The 16,326-nt window shown below is 40.6% G+C and overlaps 1 protein-coding gene across 1 annotated transcript in view; it reads left to right on the plus strand.

Annotated features, from left to right (window-relative positions):
• The window catches only part of LOC118904098 (patched domain-containing protein 4), a 189,883-nt gene that overhangs the window by 49,831 nt on the left and 123,726 nt on the right, over window positions 1-16,326 (plus strand). The window contains exon 2 of the mRNA XM_036869867.1: window positions 1,900-2,380. Coding sequence (XP_036725762.1) covers window positions 1,900-2,380 — 481 coding nt within the window. The remainder of the gene's footprint in view (window positions 1-1,899; window positions 2,381-16,326) is intronic.

The following is a 16,326-nucleotide window of genomic DNA, read 5'->3' on the forward strand; positions in this document are numbered from 1 at the left end:
TTACACCAAGCTTAAAACAAAAATAAACAAGCCCAACTGAGGAGCAATTTGACTTGTACTGAAAGAGTGAAAATCATACATCACAATCTCTCAGTGATAGGGCAGAATTTCCACCTCCTTACTCAAAGCTGCCCTACCTTTCCACCTGCAGCTCATTGGGGGACCCCAGAGAATTTAATCAAGACAGAGCCTTGGGAACCTACAGTCAGAATTTCAGTTTGATTTTTTATAAGGAAAAAGGTAGGAAGAGTACAAAGATGCCATGGGGAGTGGGAGAAACCCCAAGCAACGGGGAAAAAACCCTCAAATTAAATTCTTATTGAGAAATATATCGTTCATTTAGAGTTGGTCAGGTTGAGTTAAATAGAAAGACTTTTTATTTAACATGTAGGGGGGAAATGGGTATATAGAGTGACTATAAAATTTCTTTCCTGCAATTCTTGATGATCCCTACTAACAATATTTGTACACTCTGTAAATTTCTCAAGCTTTTTGAGTTTCAACCCATTCTTAAGTACTAGGGCAGCTTTGATGCAAATACAAACAAGTACCCCAGCTATAGGTGTCTGGTCTAAGTCCACAGTACTTGTTACACGTGTCTCTTGAGTACACAGTGCCTCACGGTTCTGTGAAAACAACTGTGGTTACCACACAGTTGGGTTTGTTGCCCTTCTGTACTACCTTTCTGTTTCCTGTTCTGACTCTACACTTTTATATCCTCACGAGATAAATGTCTTGCCTGATGTAGCAAACACATAAGCTGTTCATGGCACACATTTACCTTTGTGCCTGTGTCTCTTCTGGGACCTGATGCACCTTTTCAGAACCAGACTCCATCTTGCAACCTACCACTGGGTTCGATATTCCATCTGACAAAAATTGCCATTGGAGTACATGACAGATGTGGCAAAACAAATATATCCAAATTGATTCCAATTTGGCGATGGCTGTCAGGGGTTTCTTTCTGAGTGTTAAGGCACACTAGTTGGGAATTACTGCTCTGAATCTGTTTAAGCAACTCAGTGTCCACCTTTCGTCTTCCTTGAAGAAGAGTGATTGCCTCTCTTATAAACCCTACTCTTACGATCTTGTATACTCTACTTCATGTGAAATCCTGAAATTGAGATGACTTTTGACAACCTCACCAGAAATCTTAGTCTCATTTGGGGAGTTTGTCCACTGTGCTTTCTGGTCAACCTACAACTGGAGCAGGTATTTAAAGGGAATGTTGTAGTGAGTGAACAGGTGCTCACATTATATTTAGAAAACATTTCAACACTATTAAATTATTTGTGAAAAAAACAGTATTTTCTTCTACTTGTTCTGCAATACACAGCTGTACCCCCAGAGTACAAAGAACAATGGATGTTTGTAATGTTTGTGTGTGTGTGTTGTGTGTGTTAGTGTAGGTGTGTGTGTGTTAGTGTAGTATGTGTGTTAACCCTAGAAAGTTTAGCATGTATTTATTAAATACATTATTATTCTAATTTTTGAAAAGTTGTTAACTCATGCCATGCTTCACTTTTGGCTGAAACTGAATGATTAAACTTGATCCTGCATAAAGGAGTTATAATAGATTGTTACAGAAGGAAATGGTGAGAATGAGGGTATGGTTGAGATCGAAATAATATGTATGTACATTTTCCTATGCATGTGGCGAGTCTTGTATAACTTCACAATACTCTTTGCATCCTTTTTAATTCCGATCATTTTGCATGGTATCCCATGGAGCTCCAAAAGGTTGAGTATAAAATCCTAACATGCCACTCCACCCACATCAGTTCCACAGTCACTAGAGTCTACCTCTGCCTTTTGTGCCCCTTCACTTAGAGTAAGAATCTGTTCTCTGGAATGTGCATCCCTCTGGTAACTTCAGCCTCCCCTTTTTCTGTTTTCAAGGATGGGAGGAACAGTTTTATTGGACACCAACTGGGCGGGGTAGTGGAAGTGCCAAACAGCAAGGACCAGCGGGTCAAGTCAGCCAGAGCCATTCAAATCACCTACTACCTCCAGACCTATGGCTCTGCCACCCAAGACCTCATAGGGGAGAAGTGGGAGAATGAGTTCTGTAAGCTTGTGAGGAAGCTCCAGGAGGAGCGCCAGGACCTCCAGCTATACTCCTTAGTGTCCTTTAGCCTCTGGAGAGACTTTCATAAGACCAGCGTCCTGGCCAGAAGCAAGGTCCTCGTGAGCCTTGTGCTGATCCTGACCACAGCCACCCTCTCCAGCTCCATGAAGGACTGCTTGCGCGGCAAGCCCTTCCTGGGCCTCCTGGGGGTGCTCACCGTGTGCATCTCCATCGTCACCGCAGCTGGGATCTTCTTCATCACCGACGGAAAGTACAACTCCACCCTGCTGGGAATCCCGTTCTTTGCCATGGGTAACTATCCATCCTTGTGGTAATCGGCTTCTTACCGGTTTGGGGCAAGGTAGTACATTTCTTGAATTCTCAGGTGGAAATCTGTTTTAATTTTGCATTGGTATGTCTGTGTGATGTGAAATTTTACCTGGGGTGGTGTCTGTTTTACCTGATTAGGCCTTTTTTAGTAAGTTTTAGGCTGACCAAGGCACCTCATTTATGCCAGGTACTTTAATGCTGTCCAGTGTTTTTAAAGTACACGCTATTGTAAATCTCTACTCAGCTTCTTCAAAAATTATAGGTTAAAGATCATGGGGTACAAAGTTAAGGAGGTCCAAAACCTGTTTCACACAGGTTTTTGTGGTTCATATTAGTGTTGCATCCTCAAGCTGATGGTGATGAAGAGTGGATATCATGGGATGAAAATTCTGAGAGCCACCAATAGGTTCTAATTTCAAAGACCTTCTTCATTAGACTTTGTTTATTAATTCATTTCAAAGTTTTTGCAGAGAATATACTCCATTTCCCCACCTCTATTTAAAATTTTTCTGCAGTCACTTAAAGATGTGGCCTCTAACTTTTTTGGTGTCTGTTGAAAACAATTCATGAGTATCTTCAGTCAAGATTATCCTTTCTTGTACATTTTTCCCAGACATACATAAACGGTCTAGAAAATGGTATGTGAGTGTGTGTGTGTGTGTGTGTGTGCACGTGTGCGTGCATGTGTTTCTTGCAAAAGAGAAGATCAAGTCTGGGAAGAAAAGTGAGTGATGGTTCATCAACAGGATTGATGGAACTTATCAGAATAGAGATGATGATGGCGATTATTTGTGGTGCCACTGAAGAGTTCTGTCAGATGTGGTACAATTCCATACATGCAGCAAAGGATAAACTGTGAAAATGGCCTCTAGATGGTGAACTGACACGCACAGGACAGTCTTCAGCTGTAAAATAATTGCTTTTCCCTCCCCAGGTTAATATCAGCCCTAAATTATAGCTTTATTATTAAGTAAAAAAGATGTAGGCATGCGGTTAAAGTCTTCCAGGTGACCTGGGCCCTTTTCATTTTGACCTAAACAAACGTTTTCGAGAACAACGTTGCAAAGTGGATTTATCTGGAAACCCATCTTCACTGTGGCCCTGTTAGCTCATCTCGGTAAGTCTCAGTTTCCTCTTATGTAAAATGAGGATAAACGAAAAGCCAGTTCCAATTTGACCTCTATGATACAGCAATATTTCTACTTAAAACTAAATAATAATAACAATGATAATAATAATAATAATAATAAAGCAGCTATGCTTATTATCACTTAAAAAAATAAAATGAGGATAATAATAATGAGGATAAAAAATAAGTCAAAGAATTGTTTTCTGAACGTAATAGAATATACCTAAAGGTAATATGACAGGGTAGACACTCAGTAAGTATCATCGAGTTTTAGTCGTTAACCTGGTGTGCTAAGTGCAGTGGATTCAGTGATGAATAAGAAACAGCCCTTGGCTTCAAGAAATTGAAAGTCTTTCTTGCATTCTGCATATCATGTTTAAATGCATGTTCATCTTGTTAACAAAAAGTTTTTCTATTTCCTAAAGAAATATATGAAATTGTTTTTTCACCAGTGACAAGGATAGGTCTAGATTTGAACCACTTATACTTGTTATGTTTTGTGGGCTCAGTCTCTTAACTTAATAATATAAGATTCCTATGAATCATGCAGCATGATTCACAAGTGAAACATGGATCATTCAAGATGGACAAATTAGGCACCTTAGAGCCGAGAGGGCTTTTTCTAAAACTGGTGGCAATCTAATTAGGTAGTGGAAAGATTTATCAGGAAAATTCTGTAACGTATAGAATTACATATTTCATACAAATAAGGAGAAAAATTGTCTCCAGTGATGCTGAATTGTATTCTAGGCTCAGATACAAAATCAGTGGTATTTTCATTCCTTAAAGAAATAATAAGAACACTGAAAGCCACAGTGAGGTAAATGTCCAAACCCTAAAACACACACTTTTCACATTTCCTCCTCTCTCAGTCATCTCTATAATCACAAATCAGCCCTGGACAGGGTCGGTGCAGACTCCAGAAGCCTGGTAAATTGTTACTTTTCAGTATTCCTGCAATTCAAGTTCTTAAAATAATCTTAAAAGAACTTTCCTGCTATGTTCTGAAAACATAACAACAGTAGACCTATAAATATATACTTATTTAAGATATTTGCTCCATCAAGGGGGAGTTGGTTTTGTTGTGTTTTGTTTTGTTTGTAAAATGATCATAATGGTAAAGATACCAAGATGGAGAACTAGTGAAATGAAAGGGATATGCCACAGAGCTAGGACATCTAGGTTTCCACCCCAGCTTTTCCACTAACTTTGTATGTTTTGTTGGGCAAGTTAGGTATAGTCCCTTTGTCCCAGTTCTTCATCTATTTTTTAAAATTTATTTATTTATTTGTTTTTATTTTTGGCTGTGTTGGGTCTTCGTCGCTTGTGCACGGGCTTTCTCTAGCTGCGGCGAGCGGGGGCTACTCTTCGTTGCGGTGCGCGGACTTCTCATTGTCATGGCTTCTCTTGTGGCAGAGCACAGGCTCTAGGCACGTGGGCTTCAGTAGTTGTGGTACGGAGACTCAGTAGTTGTGGCTCTCGGGCTCAGGCTCAGTAGTTGTGGCGCATGGGCTTAGTTGCTCTGCGGCATGTGGGATCTTCCCCGGCCAGGGATCGAACCCTTGCCCCCTGCATTGGCAGGCAGATTCTTAACACTGCACCACCAGGGAAACCCCAGTTTTTCATCTATTAAATGAAGGATTTGGACTCTTCAGTCTTAAATTTTGAAGTTCCTACATTATTCGTTTCATTCTTCAACTGAAGTTAGAATTTGATCATTCTTTTGTAAAAACCTTGAAGGTTTGTATTATCTTCAAACTTCTAACCTCCATTCTCCTTTATTGACTCTGTGTGTGTGTGTGTGTGTGTGTGTGTGTGTGTGTGTGTGTGAGAGAGAGAGAGAGAGAGAGAGAGATTGAGAGATTGAGAGCTGAGTTTGGCAGATACATACCTTCTGGTGGTACACACAGCATTGTTTTAAAAGTAGTCCTTTGATGAATTAGTTTACATTGTGTCAAAACTGCATAATCCAGTGTTAGTTGGGTTTAAGGAAAAGAAGCCCAACTCTTTTTATAAACCTCTATTTCTATTCCTATCTTCCTACAAAGATTTCTTTTTTTTAAATTTTTTTTTTAATTTAATTTAATTTAATTTAATTTATTTATTTATGGCTGTGTTGGGTCTTCGTTTCTGTGCGAGGGCTTTCTCTAGTTGTGGCAAGCGGGGGCCACTCTTCATCGCGGTGCGCGGGCCTCTCACTATCGCGGCCTCTACTGTTGCGGAGCACAGGCTCCAGACGCGCAGGCTCAGCAATTGTGGCTCACGGGCCTAGCTGCTCCGCGGCATGTGGGATCCTCCCAGACCAGGGCTCGAACCCGTGTCCCCTGCATTGGCAGGCAGATTCTCAACCACTGCGCCACCAGGGAAGCCCAAAGATTTCTTTAAGGTAGTGAATATTCACTTCGTTATGCTCCAAGATTCAAGCCATTCATCCTCATTAGAACTTATCCCTGAAGGTGGGTATGTCGCTTAGGTGTTCTACTCTTCAACCATTCTATTTTTGACCAACTATCTTCCTTTAATACTGCATCTGCTTGTTATTTTTTCTGACCATTCATCCAGTTAATACCCCCAATGTCATTTCAGAGGCATGTATTCTGTACTTCCATATCCTTCATTTTTAAAGCCTGTACCAATTTTTATTTTATGTGCTCAGTTAGGTGCCTATTAAGTATCCAAGTGGGAAAATGTGGAATTGGCGATATAAGACAGTATACAGATCAGGTTCAGAAGTAAAATCTATTAAGTTGGAGCTGAAAATATAAATTTTGGATTCATCATGACATATCTAATAATGAAAGCCATGGAATCTGATAACATCAGCATCAACTGGAAAGATAAATATTGATGGAAAATAGAAGTCGTCTAAAATCTGAGCCCAGGAGTATTCCAACGCTTACGATTGGGCAGATGAAAATGATTCAGAAAATGACACTAAGAAGGATTAGGCTATCAAGTGAGATAGCAGGAGAACCAAGAGAGAATAGTGTCCCAGCAGCCAAGTCAAGAAGGTGTTTCATGAAGGAGCAAGAGATCAGTTGTTCCAATAGCTGCTAAGAAATTGTGTCCAGTGAGAACTGAGAATTGGTCGTTTGATTTAGGAATTTGAAGGTCATGAATGACTTTGGCAAGAGCTGCTTTAGAGGAGAGCTGAGGTAATTTAAAGAGGTTCACTAGAGCTTGGAGTATAAGAAGTGAAGACGGGCTTCCCTCGTGGCGCAGTGGTTGAGAATCTGCCTGCTAGTGCAGGGGACGCGGGTTTGAGCCCTGGTCTGGGAAGATCCCATATGCCGTAGAGTGGCTAGGCCCGTGAGCCACAATTACTGAGCCTGCGCATCTGGAGCCTGTGCTCCGCAGCAAGAGAGGCCGCGATGGTGAGAGGCCCGCGCACCGCGATGGTGAGAGGCCCCCGCTTGCCGCAACTAGAGAAAGCCCTTACACAGAAACGAAGACCCAACACAGCCATAAATAAAATAAATAAATAAAATTAAAAAAAAAAAAAAAAGGCTTGAAGTAGTCTAGTAACAAATTAGGGATATTTAAAAAAAAAAAAAAAGAAGAAGAAGTGAAGACAGTGAGTAAAGCTAATTCTTCCAAGGAATTTTTGCACTAAAGGGAAAGAATGATTTATGCAGTTGGGGACGACGTGCAGTAGAGAAAGCTTCATAGTAAAGCAGAGAGAAGAGATTGCAGAAACAACGTCATTGAGCAGGAGAGAGAGATAGGACGGGATTCAGAGCACAGCTAGAATCATTGGCTTTATAAAAGAGCCTAGACGGCTCATCTACAGTTAAGAAAAGGGAAGGCAAAATATATGGACAGATCCAGATAGATTGGTACATGTGGGGGTGGAACCACGTGGAAATTCTCTTCTATGGCTTCAACTTTGTCAGTAAAATAGGAAGCAAGTCATCAGCTGAGAATAAATTTGGGGAAGGAAGCGTTAATTTGAGGAAAGTGAAGGGATTCTTAAAGAGTCACTTCAGAAAATTGGAGAATAAAGAAGAAAATTTAGGTGAATAACTAGGAAGCACAAGGGCCTCCTTGACGTTTACGTGCATGAATTAAAAAAAAGAAATCAGCGTGGTTGCTGAGTCGGCCCCCCCTCCAGCCATATATAGCTGCTTGGGGGAGGAGTTGAGTAGGCATTGAGATGAATTTAATCGGAAAGAAATTCCCAGAAAAAAAAAAAAAGAGAGGGTTTATAGTGTATGCAAAAGAGTGACTGTAATGACAGATCATGAGCGTTGTAATAGTTAGGATCAGCTAGACCATGTTGCAGTAACAAATAATGCCTTAAATCCATTTAGTTTAAGAGAACAAAGATTAACTTCTTGCTCATATCACAGTTTGGTGTGGGTCGGGAAGCTCTCTTTGGAAACTCTTTTCCAACAGAGATTCAGGGATTTAGGATGCCTCTGTCTTACAACATGTTGCCTTCTCAGAGTTTGTGCTCCCTGGCATGTACACAAATGAGGGAATAATTAGAGAAATCACACTACTTATAACTACCTTGTACCCAAAGTGATTCAGTTACTTCTCATCACATGCTATTGGCCAGAACTAGACATATGGCCATAAGCTAACTGTGAGGGAGGATAGAAAATGTAGGAGAGCAAATGGATTATTTTATGAGCATCAACTGTCTCTTCCACATAAACTAAGCCAAACAATAAAGGTAACGAGGATTTATTTTGCCTCATCATCGTGGTAAAACACTGATAAGGTCAAAATATTATATTCTTTGTGGGGTCAGAGAATTGTCTTAGGTTGGAGTCTGTTCTGGTTATCTGTTTCTGTATAATAAACACCACAAAACTGGGTAGTGTAAAACAACACCCATTAGATTATGCTTGTGGATTCTGTTGGTCAGTATTTTGGAAATGGCACAGTGAGGTGAGCTCCTCCCACCTCTAGAATGTCTAGAGCCTCAGCTGAGGGTGACTTGAATATCTGAGGTCTGGCATAGTCGGGTCTAGAACAACAATTTTCAACATGGCTTCTTCGCTCACATGGCTGGTACCAAGTCTGGGACTTCTGAAGGAGAATCTCAGCTGGGACTGTTGAGCATAGCATCTAAATGTGGCCTCTCCAGCATGGTGTTCCCGGGGTAGTCAGACTTCTTATATGGTGGTTCAGGGCTCCAAGAAAACGTTTTGCACAAGAGAAGGACAAAAGTCCAGGGCTGGCTTAGACATAGGAATCCCATAGCATCACATCAGCCCTATTCTACCATCTGAGTACCAGTCACTAAGGCCAGCCCAGATCCCAGAGGAGGGCAATGGGACTCCACTTCTTAAGACAGTGGCAGAGAACTGAAAGAGTGGCAGAGTCACATTGCAGAAGAGCATGTGGAATGGGAGCTACTGTTGTGGTCACCTTTGGGAAATGCAATCACCACAGAGTCATAATGTGAGTGAGCTGCAAAGATAGAGGTGGATTCCAGAGATGCTTGCTATAAAGGTTTTGAGATGAGATTATTACTGATGACAATGGCTATGATTTGATCATTTGGGGATGGAAGACAAATGTTAGATTAAAGACATTAGATGTCAAAGGACCCAATTTAACAGACATAGATATTCCATGATCTCCAAGGCCCAACAAATCTGGTATCTGCTAACCTTCTGACCTCAGGTTCAACCTGTCTCTCTCTCCTCTACACCTGGAAGGCTCTTCCTCAGATGTTTCCTTACCTCCTGGTCTTTATACAAATGTCACCTCCTCAGTGGGGACTTTCCTGGCCACTCTATCAAAAACCACAAGTGCTTCACCAATACTCCCTTTCTCCCTCTCTGATTCGGTTTTCTCCTTAGAGCTCATCATTATCTAACATACAGTATACTTTACTTTTTGACTTGTTTTGCCCGCCATAGAACGTAAGCCCCCAAAGGATGTAAATTTTTATTTTTCCATTCATCGCTGTTTTCCAAATACTTCAAACAGTACTGGCCTTGGGTTGGCACTCAACAAATATATGTGGAATTAATGAATGAATGGTCTCTTAGCGTTTCTCGAATGGGTTATAGTCTATTAGAGAGCCATTTAATTTAACATATCATGATCCATGTTTATATTTCACTTATGGGGAAGAAAAGAGAGTAGAAAAGGATAGGAAATATCAAAAGGTGTTGCACATAGTAAAGTGTTATTGCATCGTACTTCTGTTTCAGTTTAATATACATGTGTATAATAGACATGATGTAAGATGTATTGCCTAATGCGGGCCACAATCAAAAGTTTTAGAAAACACACTGTCTAGAAACTTCTTTGGACTAATGTCTTAAGCAGACACGGTGATAGGTAAGGATTTATTAATAGGGAGGCAACTGGGAGAACTCATCAGAAGCATGGGTAGCTGCTCCTCTTGGTTCTGCTGGAGACAGGATCTGGATTTACGAAGGGGAAGGTATTGCCAGGGACATAAGGTATTACTTCTTGGGCACTTTTATTTTCCTCGACTTCGACCAGCACAGTGTTTGGCACATAATGAGCCCTCTGAGGTTTGATGGTGGGCTAAAATTTTTTAATGATTATATTAAGGGTTTTGAAATGTTTCTCAATAAGTTAGTTTTGCCACAGGGCCTGTTTTACTCGGGGTCATTAAACCTATCAAAAGCCTGCCCCAAATAACCCTATTGCTAGAAACTCTCTTATTGGAGCTATTTTTTAGCTATGTCAGTTGTAGCCACCCTGCTCTTGGTGATAAATAACCATCTCCTTTGGGAAAATGTTGGTCAATGATGTGAAAATATCTCTCTGTTTAGAGGCTTGGAGTCAGAAGACCTGGAGTCCAGTCAAGTCCCTGTCTGTTCAGGTGACTTCTCCTTGGGCCTCCCATGTTTTCTCTTTCATAAGATGAGGAAGTCGGACTGATTGGTCCTTAACATCTTTTCCACCTTTACTCCTTAATCAGTGAGTCATTCATTTGACATTTAGGCTATATGTTATCTAGATTTTTGGCTTGTTGGGAGCTGGAACCGGGTCTACTTGTCATCTTTTCAAGTGTCTAGTCCAAAGTGCCCATAGCATGCATTTTACAAATGTTGACTTTTGCAAGAGAAGGCTTAACTTTTGGTTGTTTTTAGCTTAGATATCTTAATGTCCTTATTTTTATATGTTATTCTTCAGTTTTCATTTCTTTATATTGATCTCTGTTCTTTTTGTAGCTGTGAAATGGACCTCCCAGAACAGAAGTTTTTAACAAGTTAAGATGTTGTCTCACTAACTGGTTTTTGTAGACCTTTTGAAGGAGGTGGGAAGGGAACAGATCTTAGCATAACAAGTAAGAAGCTGAATTTTATGCCAAGCATTTGAGGTAGCATTGAATAGTATGTAGTTTTTATTGTGAAGCACTGTCCAACATTACTAATAATTATATCCTGACTCCTTAAGATTCTTATTTTCTTTGGAATCCACCTCCATCTGTTGCCCTTTTTACTGCTAATGAGCTTCCTCCCATGGTAGTTGGAATTTAGGAACAAGGAAGAGTATTTATATAACAAAATTTTACTCAGGGTGAAAAGCATATGGGCCCATTTTGGTGATTGTGTTTATCTCAAGGGTAGGTGATGTGCTAGTTTAGACTTTTAAAATGGAAAGATTTGTAATTAAGCCTTATGCTTTCTAATATGTTATGCCCTTGCTTTTTTACTTCTTAAATCAGATAGTGAATTAGGCTTGTATATTTAAGCAGACAGGGAAAGGAGAGAGACATCAATTTATCCGGTATATGGTAGAACTGTTCCTATGTCAGCTTCTACCACTTCTCCAGTGTGGACATCTAAGCCTTCCTCAAATATGCATCTATCACAAGCAACCCTAACTATCCTCATTAATTGAAGTTGACTTGACTGTCATATGAGAATGTTCAAGAAAAAAATATTCCTGGTGCAGAAGAGCTGCAGTTGCCAACCAGATCAGGATTTTCTGCAGTGCTTCATCAAGGTAAAAACTGAAATTCAAACTCCTGAAACTTGAAGGGTGAAAATGCATTAAGGCTATGCCATTGCTTTTCTGAGGAAAAGCAAAGTCTCAGCCAGATAAAGATCATTTACAAACTAGAGACTTATTTTCAAGATTCTATTCAATTCATTTCCAAGCCAGTATTTTCATACCCAGTCATTGAAAATTAGCAGAGAAAAATGAGGTTAATCCTTCATTGGTTTGAGGGTCCTAGAGGCCAGCCTTGGGCTTCCAAGAATTGAAGAATCCTTGTACGCTGATTTTCACCTGCCTTCCTGGAACACGGTGGTTTGTGAATGCATCAAATATCTGTGTGTCATCGTGACTGATTTTCTTTGTAATGAGAGACCAATGCCTTCATCCAGACCAAGGCAAAACTCTATTATTCAAGCCTTGGCTTATAGATATCACTCTGTACCCTTAGAGAAGTTATAACCTGAGTTTGAATTTAATATAAAGAAGATCCTGCTACTTTTCCTACTGCTTCTCACACTGACTTGGCCTAAATGGAATAAGAATATGTCCTGGCCAGTGATATTTCCAGTGATTGTTTCAATTTTAAGTGGAACATCCTAAACTAAATATCATACTTAATAATATAAATCAGCAAAGTATTAGTTAAGAATATTTACTAATAGTGTTTGAGATAATAAAAAACATAGAGTATAACCATAATAGTCAATGATATAAACCAAATAATGAAGGAAAAGGAGATAATTTTATCAGAAAGGACTGGATATAAGTAGGTTAAACTACATTTTAGCAAGAAAAAAAAAAAGGGATGGATTTGGGGAGAAACAGGTTAGATGGCTCATTTCATTGAATGAAAACTAATCAAAATCGCACACACACACACACATACACACACATACACACAAAGAGAAACCAGTGAAAGGCACCTAACTTGTAGATTTTGGGGTGAAACTGTGATGCATATAATAAGGACTCATAATAATTAACAGCAAGTTGCTAGATTTACTCTATAATTCAGTCACCTTCCTCTTCCTTTCCTCTGTCAAAGTCAAGGGTCAGGGCAACTTTATAATATAGTTTACTGTGTTGGTACAATGTTTTGCGAATAAGAAGTGCTCAATAATTATTTCTTGAATGAATGACTTGTAATTTCACTAGCTCACAGCAGACATGAAGGAGATTTTTTTAGAAATGGATAAAAATCTGTGTTTGAAATTGTACATGTTCTTTGAAAAATTTTAGAACCATGACTTTTAAACAAAGCCAGTGAAAGTGATAATGTAATGAGGAGATTTTGAATGTCCAAACATGAGAGTATAGTCTAAATGTTGTATCTTTTGTTTGGTGCATCATGTACCTTAAAAGTATCCCATTGGCCATTTGATCATGAAAATGGCTTCCTATTCGCCCAGAGGAAAGTAGGGCAGCTGTTTCCATTAAATGGGGAAATAAAGTCATGAGAACTATTCTCAAACCTGAAGAGGAGCCAAGGTCAGAACCTGTATTACTTGATTTTTCCTCCCAGGTTCTTTGACTCTGTTAGCAGTTCTCAAACTCGGCCCTGGGGAGTCCTTGGGATGTGCTGGGGGTGCAATGGGCCTCAGAAAGAATTAAGCCCCAGAAGTCCCGGCTACTCCTTCCTGCTTCCGAACAGAAACTTTGTTCTGATATTTTTACATGACAAGTCGCCATAGATATTTAGTTTGAGGAAAAATTCCTGTGAATTAAAAAAAAAAATGTTTGAAAACTGCCCGTCCTCTACCATCCTGTAGTGCCTCTTTCATAATAAAATGGAAGGTAGAAACTAAACTTGAGATGAACTAAGTGTATCTTACAGTCTGGGTGGCTGTGCTTTGATCAACTGTTATATCCACAGACAGCCTGTAGTCTTTTTGTTGAAGTATTTCTAGAGGCGGGATGTCTACTTAAGACCTTAACTTTCTCTCTTGCAGACAAGTTAACCTATTTTTAAGATGCAGAAAATCCAAAAGGATGGAGGCAATGAGGTTGTATCTCTGTCATGAGAACTAAGTAAGACTGCCAAGAGGCTCCGAAGGGTAGAATTAATTGTAATTTTACTGTATTCTAGGGTTAGAATGGCTGTCTTACAGGTCAAAAAACTGTACTATAAAAACACAGTGACAAAACTAGATTCTCAGTGAAAGAATCCCGTTAACTAGGTTGACAAGGGTAATATGTTAGCCAGAATCTCTGTTCTGGTAACCTTTTCAAAAAGTGGTTTACACTTGTTAGGCTTCCCTTTCTCAAGATATATAAAAAAGACTCAGAGGGCTATGTGATGAGCATAAATTAAAACACAGTGAGGCAGCACGTGATCCCTGATGCAGGCAGGCAGACCGGCGGGGCGGGGCAGGAAGTGCTGGTGGTGCTGGTGATGGGTGCCCCCTCCCGTCTCACAGAGACCGCCGAATCCCGTCAAGTCTAACTTTTTAGGACTTCCCTGGTGGCACTGTCGTTAAGAATCCGCCTGCCAATGCAGGGGACACGGGTTCGAGCCCTGGTCCGGGAAGATCCCACATGCTGCGGAAGCAACTAAGCCCATGCGCCACAACTACTGAGCCCGTGTGCTGCAACTACTGAGCCCGTGTGCTGCAACTACTGAGCCCGCACACCTAGAGCCCGTGCTCCGCAACAAGAGAAGCCACTGCAATGAGAAGCCCACGCACCACAACGAAGAGTAGCCCGCGCTCACCGCAACTAGAGAACGCCCGCACACAGCAATGAAAACCCGATGCAACAAAAAATAAATAAAATAAATAAATTTAAAACAAACAAACAAAAAAACCCACAGTGATGTCTGATGGATTTCCTTGTTTCCCACAAAGAATGATGCCAAAATGCCCACCCGTGCCTCCCAGATTCAGTGTCATTCTCCCTTGGGAAGTTTTGTGTACCCAATACAGATGCTCACATTGCTAGACCTTACCATTCATTCTATGTTGGCCACCACCATTGATAAGCTTTCTCTCTAAGATGACTCAATATCGCTATGTAGTAAACAAAGTAAGTAAAGAGTGTTTCTGTTGGGACTAGGAGACATTCTTTCTCCTTTGATTATTTATTGATGAGATGAGTTTAATGCTCAGAGAGGGACCATCTTTCTATGATTTCCAAGTGTTTGTGGTTCCTCCTTTCTATTCCCCCTGTGATCTTTCTTTTTGGTTTATTATTTATTCCAGTCTGTTTATCCCTTTGCCCTTTCTGCTCATTCTTAACCTTATCCTGAAAGATGAGAACCCTAAAGCAGTAGCAGGTTACGTGAGTTCCTGTATTCCCCACCCTATCCAATCCGAACAAGGTTACCAACACACCATCTACTCACTCAGGTCAGCACTGCTGTGTGTCTATAGCAGTCTGGCCAAGGGAGACATGTCTGTCAAAGGAGGCCTGTGGGCTTCATCTCTATGCAGCCCCTAATTCCAATTTCCTTCACATTCTTTGCTCAGACCAAAACCAAACTGCTATGTGGCCAAATATACAAGGCTGTTTCATGTCTCATGATATTCCTTTTCCTAGAGATTCCTTTCTATCTCTGCTTTGTTCTGATTTTCAAAGCTTAAATGCCTCTTGCTCTATGGAAATTTTTAATGACTTCTAAACCCAAGAACGACTGATTTTCCTTTTTGCTTATCCTTGTTTACATGCCTATATTTACTTCCATGTTAGGCTGCAGAGCTTTCATTAGAAAGGATCAACTTACTGTTTTTGTACCCTTAGCAACTAGTAGTGGGCCTAGCACAATTAGGAAGTATTTTTAAATTATTTTTGGACTGACCATTCCGCCATATTAGCCCACTATGCATAACTGGCCTTCACCTTGGGTTCCTTGAAAAGCACTTGTGCCTGTAACTCTCTGTTTGCACTCTCCATCATCACCAACAGTTTTTCTTCTCTACCTTTCTCTTCCCTGATCTTTGCTCTGGAAGGCTGATCCCTATGGACTGCATCACCCAGGCCCCCTTTTCCTCTGGCTTTGGGTTGGATTTGGCCACCAAGAGGCATCACCAGGAGATAGTAGGGCAGAAGGAGAAAGAGGTCAAGGTCTTTCTTCCCTGCTCCCTCCCTCCCTGCATTGGCACTATTTCTCTGGCAGTAACTCCAGTCTCTGACAGGCAGCCACTCCTCTGTATATATAGCTCTTACTGGACCCTGATCATACTATTTCCTCCCTTTTTTCTGTTAGACTTAAAAGTGGTAACAGCTTCCTGCTCTTGATAGTCTCTGGGTACCTCAACATCCCTTGTTGTTGTTTTCTTTCCCATTGGCTCTGCTCATATCTCTGTAAGTAGTCTTTCAATTAAGGTCTTTTTATTTATACCATTTGAAGGATTTCTATATGTCCTGCCAAGACTTTCAGTCTCTTGCAAGATATACAGCATCCCAATATCTTGCTGAATCTGACATTCTGCCCTCAAGTCCATCCACCTACCTTAATTCTCTGCTTAACACTAGCCAACCAACCTTCTCTAAGGGCACTGAATCCTACTCTCTACCAACCCAACTCCCAATGGACCTAAGGAGCAGTCTGCCTTGCCTACCTGAATTTGATTAGCAATTGACAGCTGGACATCTGCAGTCATGTTCTGCCTGCCATTTTGGACATCTTAAGTTCACAATGTCCCTTGGACAGTGGGCAGTGTATCTCTTTTTAGAGGCCATTCTTGTGTCAGGACTTTGCTTTCTCCAGTAAGCTGAAGTCTTGAGGGCATGCAAGCTTCCTATGCAGACTTGTTTTTGTACTTTTCATGGCTATTATGATATGCCGTTTTTGAGACAGATCCTACAGAAAAAGTTTTAAACACACATGTTTTTACCATCACCCTTGGTAAAACTTAGGGCT

This window comes from Balaenoptera musculus, chromosome 11 (genome assembly GCF_009873245.2).
Source record: "Balaenoptera musculus isolate JJ_BM4_2016_0621 chromosome 11, mBalMus1.pri.v3, whole genome shotgun sequence".
NCBI classification, from domain to species: domain Eukaryota; kingdom Metazoa; phylum Chordata; class Mammalia; order Artiodactyla; family Balaenopteridae; genus Balaenoptera; species Balaenoptera musculus.